A 27,754-nucleotide genomic window follows, 5' to 3' on the forward strand; every position below is an offset into this window, starting at 1 on the left:
CCTCTTTCTCCTCCTCCATAAAGATCTCTGCCTCCCTTCTCCTGATCCCCCTTTTAGTTTCAAGACACTTGAATGTTTAATCTCTAATCTAGACCAATCTCCCCCTACAATTAAGAAAATGAAGATAACAGCAAAATCTGATAGCTAGTTTTATGTTAACTTGATACTCACTAAAGTCATCTGAGGCAGAAATCTTAAAACAAAACAAACAAACAAACAAAAAAAGCCAGGCATCATAACACATGCCTTTAATCCCAACCCTTGGGAGGCAGAGGCAGGCAGATCACTGTAAGTTCAAGGCCAGCCTGATCTACAAAGTGAGTCCAGGACAGGCACAGCTACACAGGGAGACCCTGTCTTGAGGAGGAATAAAGGCCTCCATAAGATCAGATTGTAAGCAAGCCTGTAAGGCATTTTCTCAATTAGTGATTGATAGGGGAGGGCTCAGCCCATAGTGGGTGGGGCTGCCCCTGTGTTCTCTATGAAAGTAGGCTGAGCAAGCCATGAGGAAGCCGCTAAGTAGCACTTTTCATGGCTTCTGCATCAGCTCCTGCCTCAAGGTTCCTGTTTTGCTTGAGTTCCTGTCCTAATTTCTTTTGATGGTGAACAGTGATATGGAAGCATAAGCCAAGTTAAACTCTTTCCTCTGGTTGCTTTGGTCATGGTGTTTCTTCACAGCAATAGATACCCTAAGACAGTGTAAGTAACAGAGAGGTGACTTTAAGATAGGCAGAGGGTGTGCATATGTTACGTAAAGATTATACAGTTTTTATATATTGATTTGAAACAGGACTGCACAATATATCCCCACCTGGCCTTGAACTCTGAGAACTGCTTGCCTCTGCCAGAATTAAAGCATTTGGCTGGACATCATCTTTATGTGTCTGGAACATCTGCAGAATGTACTCTGATCCTGGGATCAGCCCTCTGCAGAAACTGAGTGGTCACTGTATTGATGTGGGGCAGCAGAGGCACCCACCGGGAAAGATTCCATCAAAGGCCATGGTTGGCTTACAGTTTTGGCATGACTGGTCCTTATACTCAGATTCAGAAACTCCCTAGAACAGAGACTCTAGTACACTTAGTACACTAAGTGCAGACCAACGCTGGGGCCTGTCAAAAACACCCCAAACTCCTGCAGGCACCCAGGTTACACCTGACCATCAGGACCCTAAGACTCAGTCCTCCTGGCCCCTGTAATGACATCAGTGTGCATTGTCATCTCCAGATTCCACTTGAGGAATCCCAACTGCCAATGGTTTCCCAACAGCCCAAGGCTTCTCAACTGCCCACATCAGTCCCTGGCCAGGCAGCGGTGGGCAGGGCGAGCCGCAGAGCCAGAGTGGTGAGGAGCGCTGTGGTTCTGCTATTGGGCTTGCAGATCTGAGGGACAGGCTGGCTAGGTGCATAAGGACACTGGAATCAGCAGCCCTGGCAGAGTGAGGGTGATGGAGGCCTCTGACCTTTGATTGTATTTTGAAAGTAGTAAGGAAGCTTGGGTCCCAATGAAGGATGGTTAGCTTGGATACCAAATCTGCTTCCCCTGACAGGGATCCAGAACCTGCAGGGGAGGAGAGTGTTGCCTCCTAGCTGCACTGTTTAAGGGGATGCCCATGGAGTGTTAGATTCAGAAAAATGTTGCTGGGTATAGCCTGGAAGTCTGTATTTCCATCACTAGAGCATAGTAACCTGGTGGGTTGTAAGGGGACTTGTACTGGCTGCCCTGGATCCTATGTTGTTTTTGTTTTAAATTTCTGTTAATGTCATGTCCATTTTCTTAGAGAAGCCTATTTTTCTTGTCTTTTTTTTTAAAATAGTACCTTTCCATGTGTTCTATCTGCTGCATGTTAACTATTAAACTTCCTCTCAGATGGGAAGGGAAAGGAAGCAGTGACTTGAGGCTTTTCCTAGATGAATTTAGATGCCTATTCTTTCTTGTTTTCTTCTTTTAACAAGTGGAAGCTGTTGGTTAAGAATCTCCAAGTTCAGGTAACATTGACAGGGAAGAGATTAGAAGCGCGGACTTCTATTCTCCCAAGTGCAGAAGGCCTGCTAACCAGTGCCATGCACTTAGCAGATCTCAGTAAATATTTATTAGTGTTTTAATATGTAGCATGGTCCTGTACTTTTATGTACCTTAGTGTATGTGTTAACAGAGCTTTTGATGAAAATTAACATTTGTTGACTATGTTCCAACTCTGTTTTAAACAGCAAAGAGACATGGAAATATAGCTCAGCTGGTGCTATAGAAAACAGCTCTATTCCCAGAACCCCTGCAAAAAGCTGAGCCTGAGTTCACCCAGAAGTAAAAAGAGTTAAATGGTATATACTCATTTATATCAAGACACTAGCCCAAAGGGCAGGCACCATGAAAAACTTTACTTACCAGGAAAGTGGGTCAGAGGAGAGGACATCCTATTGAGACTTTAGGTGAGAGAAGCCTGAGAGAATGAGGAAATAGAAGGATCCCGAGGGTCCTGGAAACCTACAAGAGGAACTTTATGACAGGCGGATCTGGGTCCTGGGGTCCTCCTCAAACTATGGCACCAGCCAAGGAAAATATAGGCAGTAAACTTGGAACCCTGACCCAGACTAGCCAATGGACCAGACATTCTCCACCATTGAGTGGAGAAGGAGATCTAACTTTCACACAAACTCTGGTGCCCCATCTCTGACCACATCCCCTGGATAGGGAGGCATGGTGGCACTCAGAGGCAGGATAGCAAGTTACCAAGAAGAGACTTGATACCTTAAGAGCATATAGGGGGGAGGGCCCCCTCAGTCACAGACATAGGGGAGGGGAGTAGGGGGGAAGCAGGAAGGAGGGAGGAATGGGAGGATACAAGGGATGGGCTAACAATTTAGATGTACTATGAATAAATTAATAAAACACTATTTTTTTAAAAAAGCTGAGCCTGGTGGCACAGGCTTTTAATCCCAATGATGGGCAAGCTGTGACAGGAGGATCCTTGGGGCTCACTGACCAAGTAGCCTGATTAATCAGCAAACCCCAGGTCCCGAGAGAGATTTTATCTCAGAAAGAAAGATGGGTGGCCACTGAAGAATGACACCCACATGCTTAATTGAAATTTCTTTTCTATGTAATTTTTGGCTTTCTATGATGATAAATGTAAGACAGTTTTGAAATTTGCTTAATATTTTAAATAAAACTAACCACTTTTATTTACTATTTTTAAAATTATGCTATCAAAGTTAACATATTATGTAGAAAGAGACATGAGGAAAATGATGAATGAGCATATTAGGTAATTTCAGATCCTAGGAGACCTTGAAGACTGGCATGGGGCTTTGCAATACAGTGACTGTCACTGCAAGTAGTTGAATTGAATATAAACAAGGGTCATTGAGAAATCTAAAGTTTCCCATATAGGAAGGGGTTAGGGATGAGCTGGTGTAAAAGTCCTTATTGTGTAAGCGTGGGTGACCTGAGTTCAGTCCCCAGAGCTTATGGTAGAAAGAGAGAACAAATTTCCAAAAGTTATCAGCTGATACAGGGCACACACACACACACATACATACACACACACATACATATACACAGTCAATGGGAGATGGACTAAAAGAAAAGAAATACTGGAAATAATCTCTTTCTTCCTCCAAAGACTAAAAACCTCTCAAGTTGAAAAAGGCTTAATAAGGGCCGAAGAGATAGCTCAGCAATTAAAAGCACTTGCGACTCTTGCAGAAGACCGGCATTCAGCCTTACACCAACACCAGATTGTGCAGCTCACAGCTGTCTGTGTCTCAGCTCCAGGGGATTTGATATGCTCTTCTGTATTCTGTCGGCACCTGCACACACATGTGCATATATCCATAGACATACACATATACACATAACTAAAGAGAAAGTAGAAATTTAAAAACAAGACCGCTCATGTGGAGTTTACTTATTTAAAACATACAATTCACTGATTTCCAGGTCATGCACAGAGCTATGAAACCATTATTGTTATCAGTTATGGGACATTTTCATCATCCCCCAAAGCAAAACAAAACAACAACAACAACAACAACAACAACAACAACAACAAAAACATGGCAATTACCAGGCTCGCCCTATTTCCCCAAACCATTATCCACTTCCTGCCTCTAGGGACTTAACCAATTCTGGTTATTTCATCTCATTGTGGCATGTATCAGCATATTTTTCATATTGTAGAAATATATTCCTTTCTATGGATGTAATACATCTTATTCATCCATCTGGGTTTTTGGATATTGGTACTAAAGATAATGATAATGTAGACTTGAAGAGTTAGGCCCTGAATGAAATATGGCTTTAATATTTTGGTTCTTTGTCACTGCCCTGGGAAAATGATGGTGAGATGCACAGAGCCAGATGTCAGCCGGACAGTCATATTAGCTCATTTGGGACATGTTGAATGAGATGATGGCGGATATTGGAGTACAGTCCATCTGGCAGATGCTTAGACATGTAGATCTGGTCCTGGGCTGGAGGCAAGGCTAGATGTGGAGGTTTTAGTGGTGTGAATGTGTAAGGCTGGGACAGGTCTCTGGAAGACAAGAGCTCAGGGACTGACAATAAAATTGAAAATACATCCACATTTAGTATGAAGGTAACAAGTGAAATTTTTTCTTTAAAATTTTCACCCATGACCTGGTTGGTGGTACACACCTTTAATCCCAGTACTAGGGAGGCAGAGGCATGCCACTCTCTGTGAGTCTGAGGCCAGCCTGATCTCCATAGTGAATTCAAAGACAGTTAGGAGCAAGTCTCTCTCAAAACAAACCAATCCTCACTTTTTATACTTGTTTTAGGTACATCAGAGGTTTGTTTTCCTTTTGTCTTTTGGAGAGTTGTTTTATTTCTGGGATAGGGTCTCATGTGGCTGAGGCTGGCCTTGATCTCTTGATGCTTCTGTTTCTCCTTCTCAAGGGCTAGAGTTTCAAGCATCCATTTACATGCATTTGAAAACACTTTACTTTTCATTGAGTTGACCAATGAAACTCTGATGAAGAAATTGTTCATTTCCCACATCTCTCCAGTATATATTGCTAAATATGTGCATTTTTGTCTTCCTAGAGCTGTATTATAAAGCACTTCTGTGAGAAGAGATTTGTGCCTAAATACCTGGCAACAATCGGATTGACCATGGAGTCAGTAAGTATTGTTCCTCTGGCCTGTACATGACACTGATACTCAGTGTGTCCTTAGATAGTCTGCATCTACATCAGAGTGTGTGTGTGGGTTAAGCTGAGAGAGAGGCTTGGGAGATAAACTGGAAAAGATGGGGCTAAGGGACAACACAAATCCTAACTGGCAGACGGGGCACCTGGGACAGATGTCTGTGTAAGCAGGTCTGACCAGCAAGTGTGTTCTTAGACTGTTTGGTCTTTTGTTGGCTTATGATCTTGACAGTTGTTTTGCATTCCAGCAAATAGATCTGAGAAGGGTCAAGTTGGAGATAAGTGGGGATTTATTTGGAGGTAAACTGGGAATGGTTGGAGAAAGGATTAAAGCAGCAAGAAAATCACCACAAAAAGGTTGAGTTAGGTAAACAGCACATTCCTTAAACATGGCATTTCAGTCCTTTGGCACCCCTGTTCAGTCTCTCCCCTCAGGGTATCCAGGTACTGTTGTGCACTGGGCTGAGCTGGACTGGGCTGGAGAGAACGAAGCTTAGCTGGGGCAGATGGGCTAGTTGTTGTTGGTGGTGCCTTCTCTGAGGTCTTTTTTTCAGTGAAATAGCTCTCTTTATTGAGGGGTGAATAAGGACTGTTTAAACCAAGGGGAGGCCAAGCAGTGGTGGCACAAATCTTTAATCTTAGCACTCCTGTGGCAGAGGCAAGCAAATCTCTGTGAGTTTGAGGCCAGCCAAGTCTACAGTGTGAGTTCCAGGACAGCCAGGGCTAAACATTGTCTCAAAAACCCAAAATAAACAAACAAACCTTGGGGAGTGGGTAGGGGTTCACAGGGTGAATGCACATCATTGACTGGGGTGGAGGTGCTGGGAATGCTCATCTGCATGGAGAGGAATTCCACATGCTTGCTGAACATGTTCTTATAAGGAGGGGAAGTCTAACCAGAAACCTACCAGGCTACACGACACCTTGTTGCAGGATATTTGACTCAATTTCTAGATCTTCTGCAGAGCCTACTTTTCAATCTTCCCTGTAATTTCTACTCCTGCAGCTGCATCTTCATCCCTCTATCGTCATTCTTGAACACCTTAAACTTGCAGTTTCTTTTTAAAGATCCATTTACTAATTATTTATACACTGTTCTGCCTGCATGTACACCGGCATGCCAGAAGAGGGCACCAGATCTCATTATCAATGGTTGTGAGCCACCATATGGTTGCTAGGAATTGAACTCAAGACCTCTGGAAGAGAAGACAGTGCTCCTAACCTCTGAGCCATCTCTCTAGGCCCCTCTTCTTTTGTTTTGTTTTGTTTTGTTTTGTTTTGTTTTGTTTTGTTTTTCATGACAAGGTATCTCTGCATAGCTTTGACTTTCCTGGAACTCACTCCATAGACCAACTAGCCTTGAACTCAGAGATTTGCCTGCCTCCTGAGTGCTGGGAATAAAGGCGTGCACCACCACTTTTGGGTACATTCTGGATTTTCTATTTTGTTCCACTGGTTGGTCTGTTGATATGCTGATGCCGTGAGCTTAATTACAGAGGATTTATGGCATAGGCTTCAGCCCTCACGGGAATAGAATAAAGTTGAAAGGGTTGTCATCAGATGGTCTGCTTTTTGGTGTCTGGTTTCCTATCATGTTTTCTGTTTTATAGTATGGCTCCTTTACCCTGGTGCTCTCGCAGCCACTAACTCCTGATGTGTAGTTCCAGGGTAGGCTAAGTACCAAATGGGTTTTGAATACAGTGAGCAATGGAGCCCATGTGCTGCTGGGGAAGATCCTACAGAACCACATGCTGGACCTCCGCATTGCCAACTCCAAGCTCTTTTGAAGGGCATTGGCCATGTTGCAGGTGGGAGCGTGATAGGAGGCTCCAAAACCTAGACTGTCACAGAAAGTATTTTTGCAAAGTCAGGAAGGGGTGTAGAGTTAACGGCTTTTTTCTCCATGGGTGTATCTTTCTTGGAAATATCCTCTGGTCTGCATGCATGCACACACAGGTACATTGAGGGGGTCCCAGCAGGTGTCACACAGGAAGTGAACCAGGTGAAGAGATAAGAATGAAATGCTGGTGCAGATCTACTTCATGAGCATGGATCGGACATGGGGAGTCCAGTGCCAGGCAGTTTGTTGTCAGCTATTTGAAACACAGTACAATCTGAGGAAAGGTTTCCAGGCAACAATCATTGCACTTCCAGGTGCACACTAAAGCTTAAGATGCGTCTACATAGAAACTCCTTTACAGGCATTATGAGAGTGGTTCTACAGCTAAAAGGCCTAGAAACTAATGTGGTCTCTGGCCAATAGCATAGAGGTTAGCAAGCCATGAAGTACTTGTGACATCTCTTTTAAGGATGGGTAATGGAAGCGGGGTACAATATTACATTCCTGTAACCCAGCACTTGGGGAAACAGAGGCAAGCAGATCTCCGAGTTTTAGGCCAGCAGGGTCAGAAAAGTGAGTCCAGGACAGCCTGGAGAGCCAAGAAAAAAAAAAAAGGTCTGGGCTGGACTGTTTTCACTTTTAGTGGTGTCTTTTGATTTCAGCAATAAAACTAAATGTCTTGTTTTGAAACCTAACCTCCAAAAAGTCAGTAATAAAACTCAGTACCTGGAAAAAAGGAAATTGGGGGCTTCATGTATTCCAGGCAAGAGAGAAGCTGTGTTCCAGATAGTATTCGTGAGAGAAAGACAATGCCAGTTAGACAGCCTCCTTGGGACTAGAATGAGTGCCACATCCACTCAGAGACCAGCGAGCAGAGGGCTTTGGTTACACCCTCCCCTGGTGTTTGCAAGAAAGAGTATAAGGAAGTCTGGCAGTGCTGGGTACCCTTTGGTGGTTGGACCCAACAAACACTAGGAAGGTGTCTGAACAGCCTTAGACTTAAGTTCTCATAAGTTTTGATATATCAAAGGCACCCGAATTCATCCCCATCCAGTCTTCAGGTGTCTACAACCAAGGCTCTCACTGTTGAGATCTGGCTCCCCCTAGTGGCAGAGAAATAGCCAACAAAGAGATGCCCCAGGACCTCCCCCATGGAGTTACAGGAACTTTTAGTGGTTAGGACTATCTTGGAATATTACAAAGGGAGGTCGAGAATCTAGGACAACAAAGGAAAAATTAGACAAATAAAACTTGGAACTGTTTAAAAACTTACAGAGGTTATACAGAGTGAATAATAGAGAGTTAAGTCTTTGTCAGGAGATTCAAAAATGTCCCGACCCGCCGGGGTTCGACTAATGCTCGGGAGAAGAATTTTCCTGTATAGGGACAGAACACAAGACACGAAGAAGGGGGCAAGTCTGGATTCTGATCAAACTCCGTTTATTGAAAAATTTCACGAAGTTTTCATAGGCACAGAGGCATGGGTATTTGTGTAAGCAAGGGTTGCTATGAATACCTAACTCTGGAATGTTCCAGAAGGTGTCTACCTTTACAGCTGCTATCATTGCAGAAGAGAGAAATTCCAGAGAGAAAAAGAAGTTGTGAAAATCTGGTTAGTCAGGAAAAAGTTCCCGGAACTGCTGCTCACAGGCAGCTGCTTTAATCTGATCTTACCAGTAGTCTTACTGGAAAAGCTAGTTTATAGCCTTAGTCATCAGAGAAATGCAAATCAAAATGACACTGAGATTCCATCTTACACCCATCAGAATGGCTAAGATCAATAACTCAACTGACACCTCATGCTGGCGAGGGTGTGGAGAAAGAGGAACACTCCTGCATTGCTGGTGGGAATGCAAACTAGTACAACCACTTTGGAAAGCTATCTGGTGCTTTCTCAGAAAAATGGGAATAGGGCTTCCTCAAGACCCAGCTATTCCACTCCTTGGAATATACCCAGAGGATGTACTACTACACAACAGGGACATATGCTCAACCATGTTCATAGCTGCCTTATTCATAATAGCCAGAACTTGGAAACAACCTACGTGTCCCTCAACAGAAGAATGGATAAAGAAACTGTGGTACATTTACACTATGGAATATTACTCAGCTATTAAAAACAAGGAATTTCCAAAATTTGTGGACAAATGGATTGAACTAGAAATTGTCATAATGAGTGAGTTCACACAGAAGCAAAAAGAGCTAAATGGTATATACTCACTTATATCGAGACACTAGTCCAAGGTGTACGTCCCCATGAAAAACTGTACCTACCAGAATAGTGGGTAAGAGGGGAGGACATCCTATTGAAACTTTAGGTGTGAGAAGCCTGGGAGAAAGAGGAAATGGAAGGACCCAGTGGGTCCTGGAAAACTACAGGCGAGTCTGGGCCCTGGGGCCCTCCGCAAACTGTGGCAACAGCCAAGGAAAAAATAGGCAGTAAAAACCTTGAACCCCTACCCGGACTAGCCGATGGACATTCTCCACTGTTGAGTGGAGAAGGAGATCTAACTTTCACACAAACTCTGGTGCCCCATATTTGAACATGTCCCTTGGACGGAGTTGCCTGGTGGCACTCAGAGGAAAGATAATAGGTCACCAAGGAGAGACTTGATACCGTATGAGCATATTCAGGGGGAGGAGGTCCCCCTCAGACACAGACTTAGGGGAGGGGAGGGGAGTAGGGGGGAAGTGGGAGGAAGGGAGGAGTGGGAGGATACATGGGATGGGCTAACAACTGAGATGTAATATGTATAAATTAATAAAAATGTATTTAAAAAAAAAGAAAAACAAAAAAAAAACAAAAAACAAAAAACAAAAAAAAAAGAAAGTAGCTCGGGGGTCTAAAAATGACCAGCTCCCACAATAAACCACAACAGGTGTCTACCTGCCAAACTACGACAGGGTCAGCAGGTTTCTGGTAAATGGCAGACTGCTGGAGAAATAGGAACCTAGGCTCTAACAAGATGGAAGAACATTGTCCTTATAGCCCGTCCCCTACATAAAAGAGCTAAAGAAGTTCAGAAATTTGTTAGAATGGAATAAGGTGTGGAGGCATGCACCTCTGATCCCTTCACATGGAAGGATGTGGTAGGAGATTGAATTGGAGGCTATCCAGCAAGATTTTCTCCCTGTTAAAAAATTCCTCAGAGACAAACGGGCTACAGCGTGCTTCTCAATACTAGCACTCTCTGGAGAAACCAAACATCTGAGGGGATGAAAACATCAAGAGTGTAGGCAGTGATGATGACACAATGACGACAGGGAGCTGACCCTGAAGACTCCAGGACTGAAGAAGATAAAGGAAGTGATCTCTCTGATATCCATTTGCTGGATCAAAACCAAGAGGACTTAGGGTAGGAGACAGTTGGATACTGAACATGTTTGAAACCTAATATATTAAAAATGGAACTCATGATCCATTGTTATTTTCACAACTTAGGCCAGCTAGCATGGATCTTGAATATTCTACAGAGTGTGTAAGGTCAAAGAAGGGAGTTTGAACCTGGTAGGGGATGAAAGTACCAACCTGATTTCACATATGGTCTCAACACACACAGTTAAATGCCCAATGTCCCACTTAAACTCAAGGCAGGGTTTGTCAACATGGATTAAATCTAGTGTGGCATATAGAAACTAGTTATAAAACACTCCCCTCATGGGAGAGGGAAGAACTGGTCTCTTTTCAGCTGGTGACTGACTCCAAAAATGAGCTCTGTTTTATAGGGTCCCCAAACTACACAGTGATGGCATATATCCAAATCAAGCAGGCAGAAGAACTTACCACAGAAAAAAACTGGAAAAAAAAATGGAGCACTAAGACGAATAATGACAATAATGAGCCGTAATACAAAGCACAAGAGAAATATGCACACATTCAAAGCAGTAAATATAATCGAACAAAGAATGAGGAGAAAGGAAGGCTAATGTTTTGTGCACAGGAACTTCAAGTAATATGTGTGTTATATTGTTCCTCCAGGACATGGGGACTCAGTCACGCTAGCCCCTGTACCCCCAACAGGAGATCTACAGACCGCTTCCAGGAACAAAGTATGAACAAAGGGAAATGGTAACGCCAGGTAGAGAAATGCATCACGCACTGGCCTAAAAAGTACTTGGCACTGGGGTCACAAATTGATAGCCTATCAGTCTTGGTATGCTGGAATGCGAAGGACGGGTACCACTGCTGTGTGTTCCCCATCCCCATCCACCCCAAACACATAATCTCAGTCTAAACATAAAGAGAACACCACACACACTCAAATTTAGGGCCTATTTTTTCTTTTCTTTTTCTTAATTTCTTAATTTCTTTTCTTTTTGAAGTTATAAATCCTAGGACTCAGAGGACTCTGGGCTTGATGTTCACCAGCATGGTACTATGGATTAGATACTGAACATTTGTGGAGAAATACAAAATCCAAATAACAGCTGGATTTTACTTAATATAAAGGCACTGATTTTTTTTTTAAACATAGGATTTGTTAGCTCAAACTGGCTTTGGCTTTGCAGTGGAGCCAAGGATGACTTTGAATTCTGGATCCTCCCACCTCCATCTCCCATGTTAGTCTCGTGGTTTTTACAAGTATGCTAGAGTTATATAATGGGGCTGGGGAGATGTCTCAGTGGTTAAGAGCACTGGCTGCTCTTGCAGAGGACTTGAGCCTTGTCCTAGCGCCCCCTAGTGGCTTACAACTGTCTGCAACTCCAGTTCCAGGGGATCTGATGCCCTCTTTGGCTCTCAGGCATGCATGTGGTGCACGCAGGTGCAGGCAAAATACCCATGTTAAGGATTCTTGAACAAAGGTCAATGGGATTTTCTGTACTATTGTTTCAGCTTTTGGTTATTCCAAAATAAAAAATATAAACGCGGCAGTGAGACAGTAGGTCCTAAGAGAGGGTGCTCCTCGAAGGCCACTACTCACAGTGATGTGTCTCAGGGTGACAGAAACTAGAGAACATGGAGACCCGTGGTCTTACAAAACCAAGCGCCTCGAAGTCTATGTGGGTTCCCACCTCAGCTGTCCTAACTCTCTCCGATTCTACATGACTCTGTGTGCTAAGCTGCAGTGTGAAATTTATGGCAGTGTACTCAGTCCAAACTTAGGACAGTGGCCGGCTCCAAAGAAAATGGGAGTCAGAACAAGCCATTTTGGATGCCCTTTGAAACTTTGCCTCATCACTCCTCCCTTAATAACAGTTTGTGTAGCTAGGCCCCAGAAGATTCCTGGATGGATTCTTCCCTGATCTTTGGCTATCAGACATCTCAGTACAGAGGGCAACCACAGGAAAGACTGTGTGCCAGTTGTGATGTCATGGAATCTCAGCCTGGAGACAGAATCTCTCCAGTTGAGAGAGGAATAGGCTTGAGAAATGGTACTAGTTTGGGAGCTGGGTATCCCACTGCCTGCCAGTTTCAGCTTTATAATTTTCGTTTTGTTAGTTAGTGGAATTTGGGAGTTGTTTTCTTGGAGCCAGAGCCAGAAGCAGGTGGCACCCAAGACAAAGGTAGGTAATAGCCACTCTATCCTGGACCTCACTTCTCCACATGCTGGACCCCTGTAGGTTTGTATAAATGCTTAGCCTCTGGGCCATAGGAGGAAATGACTGGAGGGAAAGGGAGAGTTGAGACAGCATGTCTCTCTCTCTCTTAATTCACTTTAGAAGCTTTAGGCTGAGCATGGTAGTGCATTCCTTTTATCCCAGCACTTGGGAGACAGAGGCAGGAGAGTCTTTCGTTCTCTGTACTAGGGGCCCTAGCCAGGACAGAAGAACATGGGGGAATGAGAGTCCTAAGGCTGGAAAGGAAAAATGAAACTTTATCTGGAGATAACATTTGGGTGTAGAATTTTTATCTTGGAATTAACATATGAGCTAAGCAAACTTGAGTGACAACAGCATAGGGAAAAGTCAGTTGTATTTCTTGACACCATCGACAATCAATTAAAGAACCAAGCTTCTGTGAAGATGCCACCCAAAATAGCAGCACATAGGGTAAAGCGCTTTACCTAGTGTGTGCAAGAGCGTGGGGTTCAATCCCCAACCCAACATAAAGATAAAGAAATATTAAATGACCAAGCATAGATATAAATAACACAAGAGATGTGTAAGATATTTATGCAAAAGCCTATTAGTGTATTAAAAGGAAGATAAAACAGAGAGGAGTCATGTTTATGGATCGAAAGATTCATTAAGAAAACCTAGGTTTTCTCTTAAGGTTCTGTCTTATCTCTTCTTTAAACAGCCCCAAATTGAGCAATTTAAGCACTATTTCAAGCATAACACATGATGTCTATTGGCTAAGGATAAATTAAAACATAGTAAAAAACAGAAACATTATATAACACTGAAAACATTACTTTCACTGAATGAAGGAATGTATACTAAATGATTATTATTTAAAATTCAAAATCACAAAATAACACATGTGCTAAGTGATAAAAGAAAAGTATTTATGATGAAAATCAAAATTGTTTAACTATGAAGAAAGAAAAAAAGGCAAGTGGGAAGAAGCACAGAGCACTCCTAGTGTGCTGAAAGTGTTTGTGTATGATGTGTGTGTGTGATGTGTGTGTGTGCGCGTGCGTGTGTGTGTGTGTGTGTGTGTGTGTGTGTGTGTGTGTACACACATGTGTGCATGTCATGGGGCAGGTAGAAGTAGAGGACAACCTGCAAGGGTCAGTTCTTTCCATCTGCCTTGAAGGTCCTAGGAATTCAATGTAGGCTGCCAAGGCTTGGCAGCAGGCACCTTAACCCACTGACCACTGTTTAAGTGGCTGTTTCCCTTGTTAATGCAAGTCTCTAGAGTATGTGGCTCATATTTACTTTAGAGTTAGTACTCCACACAATAATATAGAACTTAGTTTTAAAAAACAACTTATATGTATGTGTGTGCATGTATGCACAGATGCCATGGCATGCATGGGGAGGTGAGAGCACATCATGTGGAAATTGCTTCTCTCCTTTTACTATGTGAGCTCCAGAGATGGAACTCAAGTCATCAGACATGGTGTCACAGATATTATCTTGCTGATATCTTAGTATATTTAATAAATTATTCACAAATAAATAAATGAGATGGTAACTAATGATATGGCTAGGGAAGACAACTGAGTTGATACTTGATGTGGGACATAAGAATATCCATAGATGAGATGAGATGTATTGTCAATAAAATCTCCAACCTAGAATGTAAACCTGACTTAGTGTTTCTTTCTGTGTTTCTCTAGGCTTCGAAGCAACAGACCCAGAAGCTCACAGGTCAGAACAGTTCTACCCCTTTTTGCTACCTCAAGGCTGATGGCAGATCTGCTTTAACATTCTAGTCTTTAACAGCATGTGGAAGAAAGTGGGGAAAGGGGATGTGACTGGAGAGTATACCATCTTTCTAACACCTTCCAAAGTCATGCGAACAGCCCATATACCCCCTTACCTCCCTTTCTCATGCTTCTCTGTCCATGTATTTTTATGTAAAGCCCAAAGTGTGGGAAGGAAATTCAGTGGGTCAGGAGAATGGATGAAGATAATCCCCAAGAGTTTGATGAAGGATGTCTGTTACCTGTATTCTTCTAGCATAGATTTGTGGTAGACATCTTTGAGGGAAAAATGTATCAGAATCTCTGTGTCCCCCACTGCCATGTACTTCCCAGTCCCGTGCTTCTAATGGGATGCTTACAGTACATGATGGAGAGAGCATAGCATGGACTTTGAAAAGACTTGATAGCTGTGCTGGGCCACTAATTGGCTCCATGATAAGCACAACTTCACCTTTGCCCTCATGGTTGTTAAATGAAGGGGGTTCTCTTAGAATGACATCAACAGGCACTATGCTAAATAGCATCTTCTTTACTCCTATTACCAGCTTCACAGGTGGAAGAAGCCAGGCTACATTTTATTAGTGGTGACGAAGTGACGGGGTAAGCAGAGTCTGACTTCAGTCTGTCCTCCTGTCAAAATGCCTGTGCTGGCTTGGTTCATGCCAACCTGATATAAGCCAGTGTTGTGTTGAAGAGGGCACCTCGACTGCCCCTTCCAGATTGCCCAGTGGGCAAGACAGGGTGCGTTTTCTTAATTGATGACTGGTATGGTAAGGTCTGGCTCACTGTGGGTGGTGCCACCCTGGACTGGTGGTTGTAGGTGGTATAAGAAGGCAGGGTGAGCAAGCCATGAAAGCAAGCCAGTAAACAAGAGTTCCTCCATGGCTTCTGCATCAGCACCTGCCTCACAGATCCTGACCTGAGTTTCTACTCTGGCTTCCCTCAGCAGTGGAATATGATCTGAGAATAGTAAGATAAAACATATCGTTTCCCCACTAGTTGTTTATGGTCACGGTGTTTAATCACAGTGATAGAAACCCGAATGAAGGTACCATCTTAATTGTAAATGCTATAAGTAAAATATTTGTACTTCATTTACTATAAGAGCAATTATCTCCTTCCTAGATTAACTATTTCTACTGGGTTAGCTTACTGGTACTTTAATATCACTTCAATTCCATTGGCATTCTTTGCTGTGTCCAGTATTACAGGATTTCATATCAAGTGGACCCAGGATTATGCACTATGGGCAATATACAAGCATCTTGAACAGATCTTACGACAACTAGAAAATGCAAGGTCAGGAAACAGAGTTTCTGGGTGGAGGGTAGAGAAAGATTTAAAATAAAGGAAGGAAGAAGAAAACAGAATCAAAAAAGAGAGATAAAGAGAAAAGTTTGAATAATAGAAATTTTTAGATGTATTTATGTTTTATGTGTATGAATGTTTTGCCTGCATGTATGTCTGTGTACCACAGGCATGCCTGCTGCACACAGCATCCAGAAGATTGTATGTATCTCCTGGTACTGGAGTTACAGAAATTTGTGAACCAACATGTGTGTGTTGGGAATCAAACTTGGGTCCTCTGGAAGAGAAATCATTGCTCTTAACTGATGAGCCATTTATCCAGCTCCCACAGCAATGAGGTTTTGTTTGTTTGTTTATTAAAAGTATATTTATATTACACACATTTTTTCTTTTGTGTGTGTGTGTGTGTGTGTGTGTGTGTGTGTGTGTGTGTGTGTGCATGTGTGCACATCTGTCCCATATCATGCATGTGGAAGCCAGAGGGCAATCCAAGGCAATCAGTTCTCTTCTCCAACATGTGTGTCTTAGTGATCAAACTCAGGTCTTCTGGCTTAATGGCAAGCACAGGTGTGTGTGTGTGTGTGTGTGTGTGTGAGTGTGTGTGTGTGTGTGTGTGTGTGTGTGTAAAATGAGTGTGTCACTTCTTTGGTGCCATCCACCTTGCTTACTGGGATAGAGTCTCCCACTTGGATTCACTGATTGGCTATGGCTGGCCAGTTCGTGAGCCTATGGATGCACTCGTCTCTGTTTCCCCAGCACCAGGGCACCCTGTCCTTTCATTATCATGTGGGTTATGGGCATGGACCTCAGCTTTTCTAATTGTGTGGCATGCACTTGACTGACTGACTTGTCTATCTTGCTCTTGATGGAGGAATTCTTCATGCACATAATTGATGTTTGTGAACGCAACTCCTTATCCCCATCACATCTCCCTTAGACCAAGCATATTTTGGATTTGAAATGACTATTCCCTTTCTTCTTCCTAATTTTCCTTTACTGGCTCCTATGAAAATGAAAACATTTCTCTTGTTTTTCAGGGTGATACTTGTGGGACAAAGTTTACATGAGTCCCACATTGTGTCTTCTTCCTCTGTCTCTGAATTGTGGCTCAGGAGGCTGTCTCACCTGGCTCCTACTGTAAAAAGGGAAAGCATTATAGTGAGTACAGCACATCCTCTGGATCCTCCAACAACAGCTCAAGCCTGTCTTATCTCCCTACCCTTTCTGAAGGAACAACTTTGCAATCCCACAGCAATAGTGGACCTGTTTCCCTGCCAAAGACACCCTCTATGTCCAGGAACCAAGGCACACCTCAGAGTACTTTTAAGATGACAGATCCTGAAAAATCAGTTGGTTTTTTTTTCAGGATTTGTCAGTTCTTCCTCCCTTACATGGGCCAAATTCTATTTTGAATGAGAGCCGGGGACCCCTAGTATGGTCTCCACTCCAGCTCTCTCCTTCTGTCAGAGGAGACCTGGAAGGGCATATATCTTGGAAGGTTTCTGCTTTGCGGAAACACCTAGTACCTCTGCCTGTAAAGAAATCCTGGGACATGCTCAATGATCTGGCAGAGGTACCAGGGGTCTCTGAACAAGGAGACCCAAGACTCAGTTGCCTATACCCATTCCTCAGAGCGATGAGGAAAATACATACAGATCTTCAGGTGTTTCATCACTTCATTCACTGAAAAAGGATCCAAAGCACCTGTCAGAACAGAGTATAGAACAGAGGGTCATAGATCTTCCAGAAAAATGGGTACAGCCACAAAAGGCACGAGTACCTAACATGGAGCTGGCACCCAAAATGCCATGTTCAGCCAAGGCCAGCATAAAGGTCACACCACTGCCATTGCTTCAGGTTATGACTTAATGGGACTCAGCCCAGAAGCACACTCGAGGATGACCACATCTGTGAGATTTTCCCCAAAGCCATCTACTCCAGGACAACCTCATCAGAACATGGACCCTTCAAAATTCACCCCATGGTGCAAAGAATTGGGCTATTCAGAGGTGAGCTCAAGGCAAAGTCACAAAGTGATGAAGACTGCAGTGTTGGCCTCCAGGACCTGGCCACAAATGAAGACTACTCTAGAGATGACACCATCAAATCATGAAGATGTGAGAACAACCGGAGGGGCACCAGATAAAGGGGCAGCACCTATAGGAATGAGCCAGCAGCATCCAGTTATAGAATCCAAAGTAGTGCCAGCTACACCGCCACTTCAAGAAATGGGATATTTGGGAGGACACACAATCCCACAACCTAAGCTCATGGATTCAGTGAACTCGCCCTGGGACTCACAGGATATAAAATATGAGAACCCAGTCCTGGATCCAAAATTGCCAAGTATGAAATCTGTGGACATACCCACAGATTTAGTCCCAGAAAGGGCAAAACATAGACTGTTGACCTCAATGATGGTATCTACCAATTTGGCCCCAGAACTTTATCAGCAGAATGTACACCCTGAGGAATTAACCCCCGTTCCACAATCACAACATAAGGATTTCATACCATCAGCCCCAGAGTCTCAGCTTCAAGGTGTGAAGTCGGGTTCTGTTCCATCAGACCCAAAGTCTCAGCTTCAAGGTGTGAAGTCGAGTTCTGTTCCATCAGCCCCAGTGTCTCAGCTTCAAAGTATGAAGTCATGTTCTGAGCCATCAGCCCCAGAGCCTCGGCTTCAAGGTGTGAAGTAGCATTCTGTGCCATCAGCCCCAGAGCCTCGGCTTCAAAGTGTGAAGTCTCGTTCTGTGCAATCAGTCCCAGAGTCTCGGCTTCAAGGTGTGAAGTTGGGTTCTGTGTCATCAGCCCCAGTGTCTTGGCTTCAAGGTGTGAAGTCTGGTTCTGTGCCATCAGCCTCAGAGTCTCAGCTTCAAGGTGTGAAGTCGGGTTCTGTGCCATCAGCCCCAGTGTCTCAGCTTCAAGGTGTGAAGTCAGGTTCTGTTCCATCAGCCCCAGAGTCTCGGCTTCAAGGTGTGAAGTCGGGTTCTGTGCCATCAGCCCCAGTGTCTCAGCTTCAAGGTGTGAAGTCGGGTTCTGTGCCATCAGCCCCAGAGCCTCGGCTTCAAGGTGTGAAGTCAGGTTCTGTTCCATCAGCCCCAGAATCTCAGCTTCAAGATGGGATGTCAGGCCAGCTGACAATTGGAGCACAACCCCAACATGTACAATCTGATGGGTTGGCCCCAGATTCACAGTTACAAATAAATCAGTAAATTTGATTTGTGGTTCACAATCTCAAGGTATGGAACACATTCATTCAGCAGCACCACAGGAGTTGCAAGGGGATATCAATAGTGCTAATTGTGTTTTCAGTGAGCTTTTACTGTGCTTACAATCACTGTAATGCAGCTAAAGCAATGTGACAAATTCTTATTAATCTACCTCTTGTATGAAGAAAGCTTTAAATTTTTTTTAAAAATCACTATAGTTAGTCTTAAAGTTCTGTCACTTAAGTTTGGTAGTAGGAAGGATGTATATATTTTTCTGACAATGAAATCCAGTGTTGCAAATAAAATAACTGATTTTTTTACACCTCATAGAGTATGTGATAAAGCTTCCCAAAGTTAACCCTTTTAGCTCCTCTGGATGTTACAGCAGAGAATGGAGACAGGATATGACCACTGAGAAGATGCTGGGTTTTCCTGGCAGAGAGGTGACTCAGAACTGTAACAGAAGTGTGGCCAGTTGCTATGATGAGAGTTAAATGAGTTTTTCCTTTTTATTTTTTCTTCTTCTCATGATTAGGCAATCATCTGCAAAGGGCAGCACAGCATATCCTACACGTTGTCAAGGAACCAGACTGTGGTGGTGGAGTGCATGATACAGACACGGACATGTTTCAGTTAACACTTCTTTCTAACACTTCTGTCCCATTTCCCCTTCCTTGTATGCTTTGACATTTGACCAGAACATCTACCATTCTGTCATCCCCAGGAGGAAAGAGATAGAGATAATTATAAAAATTACCTATTCTAAAATGGTAATAGAATACAACCATATCCTCAGATATTTTTGATTGTTTGTTTGTTTTTGAGATTGTGTTCTAATAACAGCATTTCTCTTTTCCCTTTTCCACCTCCAAACTCTTGCACATACCCATTCTTACTCTCCTTCAAATTCATGGCCTCTTTTTTTTTTTTATCACTCTTGATGCGATAAAAATAGATATTAACAGTAGACACAAAAAAGTAAAGGCAACCACTTTTTAAAACAAATCTAATAGAAACATTTTGTAAATAGTGTAAGTCAAAGAAAACAAAAATATATTGAGGCTTCCGCAGGTAATTGCAGCAGTGTATAGAAATACTCATGCTATGTGGTCAGTGCCTTACCATGTTCTAGAAAACGCAAAGCGTGAGCACTTTTATAATTATATTTTAAGAAGACAAAGATTGATATCCTACTAACTGCTTTTGTCTCAGAAAACTTCTATGACCTTAAGAAAGTATAAGATGAGTGTAGGAAGAGTTAATGGCATGTTACAGAGCCTAGAAGTAAACCAAACAAAAGCAGAAGGAAAGAAAGCAAAAAACATGAATCAATGAAATTGAAAAGAAAAGAATTAGAAAATGCACCCAAGACTCAGGACTTAAGAAACAGCAGAAAGTTTTAATGTGGACTCATAAAGATAAAAGGCAGAAGTGAGGCCTGCACTTCTGTATAAGAGAGAAGTGTGGACAGAGTGAGCCGTGATTTCATGCGTTAGATTGGGGAGGTTGGTCAGCAAGTAAAGCAGCAGGTTTTGATTTTCACAGTGTAGCTTCTTTATGTCTGCTGGAAATGTGAAAGGTAAAGTGGGGGCTTAAGACAGCAAATCCGGATGCCAAAGATTGACTCCATCCTGCACGGACCATTTTCCCAGACTTTACAACAACCAAGAGCAGACTAGGGACAGCTGTCAGAAAGAGAGTCATAACTCTGCCAGTAACTGTACCTTAAGATCATTAAATACAGGTGAGCTCACTTCACAGTACACTTTACAGTTACCAATTGGAAGAGCAGCACTGAGCACCTGGTGTGGAAGTGGCCTCTGGACAGCGCTGTGAGACAGTCGTGTCTCCACAGAACAACACTATAGCAACAACAATGACATAAACCAGCAGACCTACTGGCCAAATGACTCTGCCACCAGTTTATGCATACATAATTAAGGACTATGAAACATGACTTAACCACAAAAATCCTTGGTTCAGAGTTATATTTTCTAGTGAAAAAATGTAAATGTACGCTTCAGCATAGGTAGAGTGGGTAGACCAGAAAGCTCCATAGCACATGTGAGCTTCAACAGCTCCAGCTAAGAGGAGGCAACCTACATCAGAGTTACCTTCTTTATCTAAACTATCCTCAAAATTTTGGAGAAATATTTGTCTCTATAGCTATCAGATTAAAAATTAAGATAAAAATTGGTGTAAGTAGCTGCCTGAGGAAGAAAACTGCCTCAGAAACTAACACTATGAAATTCTAAATGACTAAATGGTCAGATTTTTAAATTAAATAATTAATGTATAAAGTGCTCAAGTTAAAACTTCCTAATCCTGAAACATCCCCAAAGAACATAAAATAAGTTTTTATGAATATTATGAATGAGTTTTATATTTTAGGTAAGTTCCTTTTTAGCCAAAATATAATAAAGGGAAAGGCTAGTGACAAGTGGGAGAAATACTTACAATGCATGTCCCAAAATATAAGATACTCCTAGAAATAACTGAGAAAAATACATACATACACCAAAGAATTTAGTAGATATTCATTTTAAAAGAGCAATAAATGGCTCTTTAAAATAAGAAAATATGCTGTACTTCAAAGGAAAATGATTTTAATACTACTTTTCTCTTACTAAATTAGAGACACCCAAAGACTTTTGTCAAAAATGTGAGAAAGACAGATAAATCTCCTACACATTATAAATTAATGCAACTTCCCAGCATAGAAATTTGGAAATGGCTATGAGAAATCAGAGATGTTCACATGCTTTGAATGAGCTCTGATCTTTCTAAGGAAAAGTTGTCCTCCTCCCACAGATTTATCCCAGGGATGTCCTTACACATGTACAACGGTGACATTGTACAAAGTTCTTGCTCAAAGCATTGCTTAAGAAATACTTGAGTATGGGCCCATGGCAGTGCAGCAATGCACAATGCAGCAGTGTACAGTGCAACAGCGCACAGTGTGGCAGTGCAGCAGTGCACAGTGCACAGAGCACAGTGCAGCAGTGCAGGGGTGCATAGTGCACTGGTATCCTGCAAGGCCATGGAGCTGAGCAAGGAAAAGCTCTGAATACAGACTCAGAAAGAACTCATCAAAACAGACTGAAGGAGCAAATAGCAATGGCATTTGTGAGTCCTGCTGTTAGTATTGGGGTCAGTTAAGGTTACTTACTAGGAAGTGTCAAATAATTAAATCATGGTATTAAATACACACAATAATACTAAGTGGTGTATTAACATTAAGTGTTGTATTGTTAAATTGGTATTATTGAATGACTTAAACAATTCCTCGGTGCACTGAAAGTCTCTAAAAGGGTAAATAAAACATTGACTAGGCAGCTAGCTTTGAGAAGGAAGGAGTAGACAGGTGATGTGCAGATTTGGGGACCGTGTGAAGCTAAACAGTTCTAGACAGCGGGGCACTGTAGATGAATAACAGACATAACCATAAATACACACTTAGTTATTTAAATGACATCTCAAACTCAGAAGCAAGGTTTCTGCTATTTGCACACAGTATTAACAGCAGCTCCACTCTCCAAGTGCCACCTAAGAGCTCTCTTCTTTGTTATGGCAATGATGAGCATGCACTTCCTGTCAATACTGTTATGGGACTTTATAATGATTCTTAAAGCTTGGAAGACGTGTACTCTTCCCGCTGCAAAGCCTTTTTACTACGAGTGGGCTGGAAGCATCCTCAACAATAGGGAAGAGAATTGTGACTGACAGTTGTCACTGATACTGTCCCACCCTTAAATCAACAGCTTGCTTTCCCACAGGAAGTAGACAGGCAGATGCTGCTGAGTGTGAGACAGTGTGTTCTCTTAAGGAGAATCCTGAGTAATTCTCTGCAGCCATGCAACATCCTTTGATGATGAATGCAGTCTTTTTGTGTGTGTGTGCCTTTCCCTTCTCAGAATGAATTACAGATGTAGTTGGATTTTCCCCAGCTGACTTCTGAGTGCTTCATTTTGTCACAGTAGTAAATCACAAGGGATTCCCAAAATAATATAAAAAGAATCAGCAAAGAAGCCCAATTGATAAAGGCATTAGTCATCCAGCCTAATGACCCAAGTCTAATTCCCAGGACCTACAAGGTTGAGGAGAACCAATTCAGGCAAGTTACCTTCTGACCTCTACATGATTGCCCACATGCATGCCCCTCACCACACCACTGCCCCACATATACACAACCACACAACAATAAAGTAAGTAAATAAAAGGGAAAATCTAAAGATAAATAGTGCTGAATGTGACGGAAAAAAACACCAACATTGACTTCTGGCCTCAGTGTACACAAACACACAAACAAGCACTCATACACACTCTTTACGGAAGAATACTTATTTTTTATAGCCGCTAGATTGTGAATCTGAAAACTGCAGGTTTTTGAAGGGGAGAGCAACTGAAACCCAGGTCAGAGATGACAGTGGGCCTCAGCATAGAAGGCTGTGTTTTCCAGCCATCCCCATTGGCTTGGTGTCAGTAGCTTGATGTCAGTGTTGCATGTGCAATGGTGGGGTATCGGAGCGAACAGTCAGGGCTAGGTCTGGGTTAAGGAAGGGATTTAAGGATGGTGGAGTTTGAACTAATACAAGCTAGAAAGATCTTAGAAATTGCTTCCTAGGGTTGGAGTAAATGAGGAAAGAAAATAGAGAAAGTAAAACATAAAATCTGAGGGAGTCAGAACAGATGCCTTACAGTGTCACTCAGATGAGACAAAGGACCAAGGACATGTGATTCAGCCAGGACGCTGCGTTAACTTAGTCCATTTACAATAGTTTTAGATTGCCGCACTCAGCATCAATTTAATTTTAAAAAAACATTAGTAATATCTGAATTTAAAACTATTATTTTTGGAAAGTGTCCTCCCTCTCCCTCTTTCTTTCCCTTTTCCTTCTCCCACCTCCCCACCCCTCTCTCATTTTTGAAAAGTGTCTTACGCCCCCCTCGTGTGTGTGTGTGTGTGTGTGTGTGTGTGTGTGTGTGTGTGTGTGTGTGTGTCCTCACGAGCTCACTTACAGGGTTGGCTTACCATTAGAATCCTTCATCATCTATATCATGTATGTATGTATACATGTATATATACACATGTATATATACATACACATGAAAGAGAGTGGCTGGTGTATCAGATACTCAGCCAGTTACAGGGGCAAAGAGCTAGGGCTGTGACTCAGCTTACCTGGCAGGCACAGTCCTCTTCTATCCCCAACATTGCATATACTAATACAAGACCAAGGAGGTAGATAGAACACCCACCTATCAGTAGACATTCCAGGTCAAATAGCAAGTTTCTTGAGCTCCAAGACAGGGTCAAAGGTCAGCAGGAAGGAAGTCAGGGCAGATAAACAACAAGAGCGAGATGCTGTTACTTGTGAAGAAAGAACTAAATCAGTGGTTCTCAACCTTTGGGTCTCAACTTTTGGAAAACACATATTTCCAATGATCTCAGGAGCTAAGAGACCGCTCAGTAGAAAAATTAACAGTTATAAAGTAGTAACAAAAATAAATGTGTGGTTGGGCCTTTCTGAGACTATCAGAAATGTTCATTTGAGCCAGATGAGCAAAAGAGAGTCCCTGTACAGAGTAACAATAACAGGAGTAAAGAGGAAAAAATGGAAGGACTTAATTTGTGCTTGGGAGCTACAGTGGCAAGGCTACACAGCGGTCCCTGGGATATTTAGATTCAGCAAATTGTATGGCAGCCGTTAGCATCCAGAAAAGGGCTGGAGGGTCAAAGTTTTGTTCAGAGCATATCATACCAGAGATGTTCACTTAGCCATAGAGTGGGCTGAACTTGTACCTACCAGAAGAATCAGAGCTGAAGGAGATTGGATGGGGTTATGAGAAAGGGGGGGGGCTGAAAGGGCAGATGTGTTCAGACTTGTATTAGAGTGTACTGGCCCCCAAAGAAGGGAGGGGTAGGAAGCCAGCTGGCCTGAGCTGAGAAGGGAAGTTGATCAGATGAGTAAGGAAATAGATGTGGTTTTCTAAGGTGTACTACTGGTGGGTGAGCTGGTAGCTGCAGACAGCCAGGAGAGCTTCCCTAAGGTAAGCATCTAGTCACAAGGGGCTGTGCTAGGATCAGGATGCTTGGTGGCAGTATAAGGTTCCAAGAGCAGCCCTTGAAACTTGTATAGCAGCTCAACATGGCTGACATGATCTAAGCCAAGGGTTCTTTTCAAAGACTCACTTTTGTATATTTTCCAAAGGTTACCAGAGACAGGCTTGAATCTTTAACAGAAACCAGAACAAACCTGTGCCTTTAACCACAGTTCAAGGTGCTCCAGTGTGTGTTTGGATGGGTACAAGATCCAAAATCAAGGAGTGAGTGAAGATTCAAGGGAGATGACCAAGAGCAAAGCTGAGAGAGGGCTCCTGGATAGGAACTTCCACGCCATAGAAACAAAAGAGTCAGAAAATAAATGTGGGAGGGAAGGAAGAAACGAGAGAAACTTTTTGTACCACTTCAGCTCAGTCTTCTGGGCTGCACAGGCATTCCACAAGTGTGCTCTCATTATACATAAATTTTCAAGTTCTCACTGTGGCTATTCTGAATGCCAGTGTCCTATGAATAGCAGATAAATTCAGAAGCATCTTGGCCTGTGTGCCACTCAGTTGTCTAACAAACTTTAGAGGTATCTCATCTTGTCTACATGACTGCCTGTAAGAGAAAGTGGAACTGATCCAAGAGAAGAAAAGATGGACTGCAGGTTTCCCACACCAACTGGGGTTTCAGTCAGAAGGTGTCTGAAATTTCTTTGCTGGTGAAAACGGTAGGAGGCTTGTGTCTTAAAGGAGAGAATCTTACTAGCGCTCCAGAGGTTAGATGTGAAGGGGAGTGAGGTGATAAATCATGTATGGCCAGGCAGATAAGCACATGGCTCACAGTGATTGATCCTAGCAGGGTGTTTTAATTGAAATAAAATTTCAGATCTTAAAGTCAATTTCAGTTGAATCATGAGACATGAAGTCAGTGACTTAAAGTCACAGTGTGGCACTTCTAGAGGGAAGTAATGCTTGTGGGCATGAAGGGGTGGGGCTGGAAGTGGACCTCAGTGGCAGATCACCTGCCTAGCCTTCTAAGAGCAGTGTGTGACATTTTAAAAGAGTGCTCACTTTTAGAAAGTATGTGAAATCCCGCCTCTCTTCTCTAATACCAATGGACATTAGGACCCACAGTGTGTGGAAGTCCCATCTCTCTTCTCTAATACTGATAAACATTAGGACCCACTGTTTGTGGAGTCCCGCCTCTCTCTAAGACTGTTGGACATTAGGACCCACAGTGTGTGAAGTCCTGCTTCTCTATAAGATTGATGGAAATTAAAACCCACAGTGTGTGAAGTCCCACCTCTCTCTAAGACTGATGGACATTAGGACCCAGGCTTCAGGTTTTGTGTTGTGACCAGGAACATACAGGGTTTCTCACAGTTACTGCACTCACTCCTAAGCATCTTTTGGAATGAAAGTTTAGGGTGAGATATGATGCTGAGTTTGAAGAAACCATATATTCTCCTTTTTATGTTTCTATATTCATTAAATATTTGCAGTATTTGTGACCTTTCTTTAAAAAAAATAAAAGCTTTTAAAAAGGAAAAGAAATGAAATGTAGAAATTGCCTCCACAAGATCTGCACAAGCTCAGACTGGTCAGTCATTCGTGCATGGGTGGGAGAGAGGCTGTTGACAGCTGGTGAGATGACGGATGCTGGGGAGGGGAGAGTCGGTTTTCTTTGAGGTTGCTGACCCTGGTAGGTGGAATATGCCCTATGCCAGTGCACATATGGGAATCAATAGGCTCAGGGTTAAGGAAAAGAAATAAGAAGTTGGGAGGGGGATATGGGGAGGAACCCAGAGGGCTTCGGAGTAGGGGACAGGGAGCAGGTGTGATCCAAACACATTGTGTACATGTATGAAGTCTCAAATAACAAATGTAAAATACTATCACCTTAAAAGCAAAGGAGATGGTGCTTTTATCCTATGCTTTTGTAAATTTTTATTTTGAACAGTGCACATATACAACTTACCTTTACATTTATTAATAAGTAATCTCAAGCTTAATAACCACAAAAAAGACTTCATAGTGCTGTTAGTCAGTAGAGCTAAGTTAACACATCCATCTTTGTTGGGAACTGTTAGGATTGGGTCCCCTGGGGCCATGCCCTGGCCAGTATGCAATTGTTATTCTGTCCTGGCAGCTTCCTGTTGTGAACATTGTGCCTTGCTGAGCTGACCACAAGTTCCTGTTTTGCACCCTGGTTACATTGGTTACATGGTTCCTCTTGTCCTGGGGACTTCCCATCTACATTGTCTTGTATTTTTCCACCTGCCTCTATACTCTATAAAAGTCCTTGGCCCCTCCTCATTAAACAGCATTCTCTTAGAATGGATGATCCACTGTCTGGAGTGATTCTTCAACCCGTTGTCCCTCGCTTGATATGTCGGGGTATTTGCAGTGCGGGTGCTACAAATGGTGGTTTCACCAAGATCAAGAAAGAAGGGAGGATACAGACAGGTTGCCCCAGGAAGTTGGCCAGCACCCAAGGAAGGTAAGATACGGGTGTATTGGAAAATGGATGCCACTACATCTGCTGCCATCATGGTGGGCCAATTAACTAAGTTATTAAAGGAACAGGGCAACAGGATTAAACATAAGACAGCTAATGAATTTATTAAAAATATAGAACAAAGCAGCCCCTGGTTTCTGGTATCGGGGAGATTAAACTTACAAGACTTGGACAGGTAAAAAGTGATTTACAACAGATGTTACAGAGGGAGGGCTCAGAAAAGGTCCCTATACCTACCTTTTCTTTATGGCGCCTCGTTCAAGATGCCCTACATAGTACCAATGAAAAAAATAAAAGAACAGTTAGGGGCCTTGAATGAAACTTTAAATGAGGTATAAGAACAGGAATT

At 42.7% G+C, this 27,754-nt stretch overlaps 1 protein-coding gene across 15 annotated transcripts; it reads left to right on the forward strand.

Moving 5' to 3' along the window:
* The first annotated feature begins 1,258 nt into the window (after nt 1-1,258).
* LOC311604373 (uncharacterized protein) lies at nt 1,259-27,191 on the forward strand. Of its 15 annotated transcripts, XM_084794202.1 has the most exons (8): nt 1,259-1,345; nt 5,066-5,143; nt 10,989-11,088; nt 12,450-12,514; nt 14,236-14,266; nt 14,868-14,922; nt 15,526-15,621; nt 16,668-18,390. In XM_084794202.1, the coding sequence occupies exons 3-8, from the start codon at nt 11,076-11,078 to the stop codon at nt 16,960-16,962; spliced, it is 555 nt and encodes a 184-aa protein (XP_084650328.1). In that variant the 5' UTR covers nt 1,259-1,345; nt 5,066-5,143; nt 10,989-11,075; the 3' UTR covers nt 16,963-18,390. The 15 variants fall into 15 exon arrangements, 14 of the variants coding, with proteins under 14 accessions (XP_084650328.1, XP_084650322.1, XP_084650325.1 ...); XM_084794196.1 differs by lacking the exon at nt 15,526-15,621; XM_084794199.1 differs by lacking the exons at nt 10,989-11,088; nt 12,450-12,514 and adding an exon at nt 2,212-2,322 and having other exon boundaries at nt 1,279-1,403.
* The last annotated feature ends 563 nt before the right edge of the window (nt 27,192-27,754 follow it).

This window comes from Acomys minous, assembly GCF_964271855.1.
Source record: "Acomys minous genome assembly, chromosome: 9".
Classification (NCBI taxonomy): Eukaryota; Metazoa; Chordata; class Mammalia; order Rodentia; family Muridae; genus Acomys; species Acomys minous.